Source organism: Notothenia coriiceps, unplaced genomic scaffold (assembly GCF_000735185.1).
Source record: "Notothenia coriiceps isolate Sejong01 unplaced genomic scaffold, NC01 NC01_scaffold00008733, whole genome shotgun sequence".
NCBI lineage: Eukaryota > Metazoa > Chordata > Actinopteri > Perciformes > Nototheniidae > Notothenia > Notothenia coriiceps.
Window position 1 is genome coordinate 143,694 of NW_011341434.1, and position 5,524 is coordinate 149,217.

The 5,524-nt window shown below is 41.8% G+C and overlaps 1 protein-coding gene across 1 annotated transcript in view; it reads left to right on the forward strand.

Annotated features, from left to right (window-relative positions):
- The first annotated feature begins 552 nt into the window (after positions 1–552).
- The window catches only part of LOC104944739 (hematopoietic progenitor cell antigen CD34), a 17,834-nt gene continuing 12,862 nt past the window's right edge, over positions 553–5,524 (forward strand). Inside the window, exon 1 of the mRNA XM_010770312.1 lies at positions 553–772. Coding sequence (XP_010768614.1) covers positions 688–772 — 85 coding nt within the window. The 5' untranslated portion in view covers positions 553–687. The remainder of the gene's footprint in view (positions 773–5,524) is intronic.

Sequence of the window (5,524 nt, forward strand, 5' to 3'; positions counted from 1 at the left end):
TGGCCTGGCTGAGTGGTGGGGGCTTCGGAGCCAGTGAAATGGATTAGTACCATTAGCATAACAGTGGATCACACTTTTGTTTCCAGTATGAAATTCAGCTCCACAGTCTATCTCCCTAAGCCTATTAGGGACCAGGGTGTCACCCTTTTGTCAGCGATCACCTTTCATTGTGTGGTGGATTACTGCTCCCATACAAATAGAGTGCACTGCTCAGGCAGACAATGTAACTCAGTAATAAAAGATGAGTAATCAGCAATAACCAAAACATATTCTCTCCTTCACTTACATGTACTCTTAATATGTTGGACTCAAGCCCTCGAGCCGCTTATATATGTATATAAGTGTAAACATTGATAGGTATTCAAAGAATGCTGGGCATAGTTTTTTTAAATACTCAACATCCCAACAGGAACCAGTTCTCCTCCTTCCCTCCATCCGCCTTCAGGGGTGGGGGCACAGAGGAAGGGTTAAAGTAACCAGTGGAAGACGGGGTATAGGGCTGGGCCTCGGTAAGAGAGGAGAAGGGGGGGGCTATATAAAAACTGACAGAACACAAGTGGTGCTTTATTCACACTGTCCCGCTCTGGGTAAGAGGAAACCCCTAACTGCTCCAGCTCAACCAACTCAACCTTTTCCTCCCTCCCTTTTCGCTCACACCCTTCGGACGTGTGCACACTTGGGACAAGAATGGCAGCATCATCCGTACAGAAAACAAACAGGCCCCTCAAAATGTTGCCGTTTGCGTTGCTTCTCATCGCCTCCTTCTTAAATGGTGAGTAGTAAAAACATGCTTTATGAATGAAGGTAAACTTCTCTGAGATCGTAAGGCCATCCTTAGGGAGGGAGGGGGGGCCAGGAGGGTTGGGGGTGGAGGAGTGTTTGAATTGTCTTTGAGTTGAAACCAGGTTTTAACCCTACAACTCTTTTACTCTGTGGAATATTTGTATGTCCCTAAAATAGATTTTTGAAACAGTTATAAATATACCTCCTCCTTCAAGATGCAGGCAGAAAACATTACTTTGGAGAACCTTAGCTAACAAAGGGAATATTTTAGAGAGAGGTTTGAAATGTGTGGAGGCATTAAGTATGAAATTATGATAATAGATTTCCAGATCTCTATTCTGAACTTATACATTTACAAAATAGAGCCGTTTTATCTCGAGAATTTACTTTTTTTTATCTGTTATTATTCCGATTCAAACTATTTTTGAACCTCTGGCGCTATGTTTGCTATTTCATTGAGCGGACTCCCACGATCTTGAAGCACTTTGAAAAATGTTTGTATTTATATTTAGCCGTGGAATGCGAGATCAGTTGAAGTGTGCGTGAGAAAAGGTTGTGGAGTATGGTCGTTAATGTGCATTTCGAATGTGGCCATGCTGATATAGTGGGAGCTTTATTGAGGCATCAGGGACGACTGTGGCTGTTGAACTATGTGTAGAGACATGCGGCTCACATGGCTGAGCTCTATATACAGCATGAAGGGCTCATCTGGAATGGAACAACTCCATCCATCAGTTGTATTAAAACTATCAACAACTTCCTAGTATCTCATCTTTCTTAACCAATCAGAAGGGTGGGACAACAATCCAATTCAGGTTTTGTTTCTGATATTGTAATTGTAAGATTTGCTTTTTTTTCCAAAGTGTATATGATTTTCCTCTCACTTAAAGGATATTTAGCATTACTTTAGTTTTTTTTTCAGTAGTTCAACTCAAGAACATTTAAAAAAACGTATACGAGAGTAAACCAAGACCATAAAACAAAGAGCACATTCTTTTTCAAATGTAAAACGTATTGCTTGTACTTGCTTAAGCATTACGATGTAGATATATACAGAATCCTGCAAATAACTAGGGGATGCATCATGTGCTGAATAGAAATATCTGTGAAACTTTTAAGACGGATGATTGTTCCATCCTTCAATAGTGGCCGAGCCAAGTCCAATCAAAGTAAACAAAGAGAAAGACCAAGATGTCAAAAGAATTGCGCTGAGAACAAACTAAAGCTTTACGATCATCTGGAGTACTCCGTGTTGTGGCTGGGAATGAACCCCGCGCTGAATAGCTTAATTCAAACCTCCTGTCTTGTTCATGGGATATAGCTTATGGGAATGAGATCATCAGCAATGTAAGACGTCTGCATCGAAAAATTGCCCGGCCATAATTGTAACTTATAGTTTCTGAACCAGAGAAGAAGAAAACCTCTTTACAAACACAACAATGTTTAGCTTTTGAAAATAACCCCAGGTTGCTAAAACATAGCAATGTGTTACAGATCGCAGTTGGACCTTGTGCCTTTCATCAAGACAAATATACAGCAGATATTGGAGAGCAAAAACAAAAAGGAGAACAGTAATGTTTAACTCTGTTTCAACTACAGGATAAACCACCTGTCTCCTGTCTGACAGAAATCCCTCTTGCAGTATTATTTTGTAAACCCAGGGGAGGGGAGCGGGGCCGAGTTACGCAAGTAGAGGAAAGATGGGCTTACTGTATAACTTTGCTGTGATGAAGTCGGAGCGGATTCACAGATGGTAGTGAGTATAACCGTTACCCAGACAACGTGGAGGTGGGTTATTGTAACAGAGGCTAGATGATCAAAGACTCTGGGGGAAACCCTTTGTGAGAATGTTAGGGAGATTTCTTTTAGAAAAGCAGTACAATGGTTAGATGAAGCAATGAACAGGGAGTTAAAGACTCCTTTGTTTTTGATCAGTTGGCCTGATGTGTGCAAAAATTAAATTTACATTTCTAAAACTGCACTTAAACACAATTTTCGTAATACAGTTTCAGCTCAGTCTGTGCTGTGAAGTGGTTTTTAGGAGGCTCTGTAGTTAAGCAACAAACCCTGCCCAATTCCTCTGCCAACCCAAGAGAATGTAATTATATAAATCATTGTTTGTGCTGTACCCATTGAATGGATGCACCAAAGGATCACAGAAACAATGTCAACAACAGAGTGTTCTGTCCTCTCGTGAAGAAAGTGGCACAGATACCTCATTCACACCAATGCAACTCCGGTTCAAGCTCCTTGCTAGAGCTTTTCAGGTTCAAAACCGGTTCTTCGGTTTAGCTCCGGCTCTTTTCACACTGCCCAGAGTCCGACTGGTGCTGCGTCATTGCGTCATTGCACCATTGTTTGCGTCATGACGTAACCGTTTGCGTACCTGCTTCATAAAGCCAAACCGCGCGGAAACCCCTCAAGGCTCACACAACAACAACAACAACAACAATGGCCGATTGTGCTCCAACTTCCTCTGTACCTCTTCGGAAGACCAGATTCCCAGTAGGTAGCTGGTCTCTTCAGTGGACCACTGCTGCTTGTTAAGTTTCTCCATCGTTGTGTTCAAACTAGGGGTTTCACAACTACCAATATTTACTAGTCGACACGTTTTTCAAAATAGCAGTCGACTNCTGCTTGTTAAGTTTCTCCATCGTTGTGTAGAAACTGGATAAAACGCAACCTTTTTGCTGTTGTTCAGGAGTTGCTAAGAGGCTGCTCCGCTGCGGTGTGAACAGGAAAAACCGGTGCTTTTCAAGCTCCAGCTCCGAACCGGCCCTGAAACACCGTTGGTGTGAATGAGGTATGAGCGGGCCAAGTCAAATCCAAATGTCAAGTGAGCCGGTGGTGGCAAGTAGACGCCTGGACACACACACACCCACACACACACACACACACACACACACACACAANTAATCTTTATAAGGGAACAATCTAAATGGATGATGCTTTGAGGGAACCCCTTATTGGACTAAATATAAAGGAGACATTTAAAGAAAAAACGGTTTTATTATTTTATTTTTCAAAATATAAACATCAGGTTAACTGCTGGAGCTTCGATTGAAAGAAAGTGAACCATATTAAGCTTTGTCTGTCCTTTCTTAGAGTAAGTTTTAACATTAAGAAGATAACATAGGACTATATTGCAGGATAATTATAAGAGGCCAGAATATCTCTAAATAAAACGGGTATTAAAGACTGATTATTTCACTTACTGTTTTGTCTCCACCCTCAGTTCTACTTTGAAAATCCATGTGGAGAGTGCTGGAGGGCTGGGGTGGAGGGGGTGTGAGCTCTTGGATCAAATGTCTATCCAATAGATGCCAGAGTGACGTCAGGGAACCTCTGCAGAGGTGCTCTGACATTACAAAGTTGAGCCAGGTCCAGAGGCAGCAGCAGAAAGAAAATTACACTTAATGGCCTTTAAATTAGGAACCTTTCGCAATTTCTGAACATTCAATTCCCAGATAAGGTCCAATAAAAGGATTCAAATGATGTGCTGTTCATGCTGCCCCTTCCCACAGACCCCACTCAATCACTACTCTGGAAGAAACTCATACATAAAGTACACAAAAGGAACATTTGCAGGCCATGAAACCCTGAGAGGAAAAGAGGAGGCGAAGTGTTCTAAGAGTGTTTATAGAAGATGTCTGGCTAGAGACACACTCAGTCAAAAATATTTAGGGAACCTGCATGTAGCCTAAAAAGCTGAAAAATAGGTGTTGTCACTAGTCAGAGCTGCAAACTTTATTTATGAATAGAAAAACCTTTGATAAATGATATGATATTAGGGTTGGATCGTCATTTTTCAACAATGTGATAACTATTGCATACAACATATGGCAGCAACTTTGACAGGGTGGTCCACTAACGTGTGCTGACCATTATATCCTCACCATGCCCCATTACACAGCACAGGATTTTCCCCAACAGAAGCAGAGAGGGCCTGGGGGCCCAAAGGTGGAAGGCCATATTTTTGGGGTTTAACTGGGACTGTGGGCCAAAGCCATGGGAGGGTCTACCCATTCAAAACATCCAACAGCTTGTTCATGTCTCAGATAGAAGACACACGAGAGAGGTTGCACAGTTACAGATGTACAGTGGTTGCAGATGTATGCGCTACATTGGGAAGATGCATGGCATGCAAAGTTGAGCAACATGGGGAAATTACTGTTCATATTCATGAAAATCTGTGGTTAATTAAACAATCCCCCTCTTTGAGATTATACTACAATGTTTTAAAACATGTGCCTTTAACTTTTCTCTGGAAACAAACTCAGAACGTTGGTTGAAATGCTGTATATTTTGGTATCACATAAAAACGTTTAGTTTTAGAAGCAATTAAACTTAATATGAAATACTTTCTGTCCATAAAAGAAACAAGAATAAATTCATGTAAAAAGCGGTTTAAGAGGTTATGCTAATAAGACATTTGACATCTGAAAAATGTGTTGAAAAGCAAGCTGCATAGACTAAAAACAGGTGAATCTTTCGGGGTTCATAGTAGGGAAGTAGTTGTTGCCATATGTCTCTAGGCATGTTGCTTTACATTAAACATTTTGGAGGTACGAGGACTGAAGCCTACGCCTCACCTCGATGGATGCCTGGGATTAGCTGTGCGTGACTAGGAGAGGACACGCAGACGGAGGGAGAGTCGGGAGGGTGAAGGGCGTTGAGCTGCAGGCTTGTCTTCTTCCAAGCCTGCCACATTTTTCCATCCGGAGTCCCAACCAAGAGATGG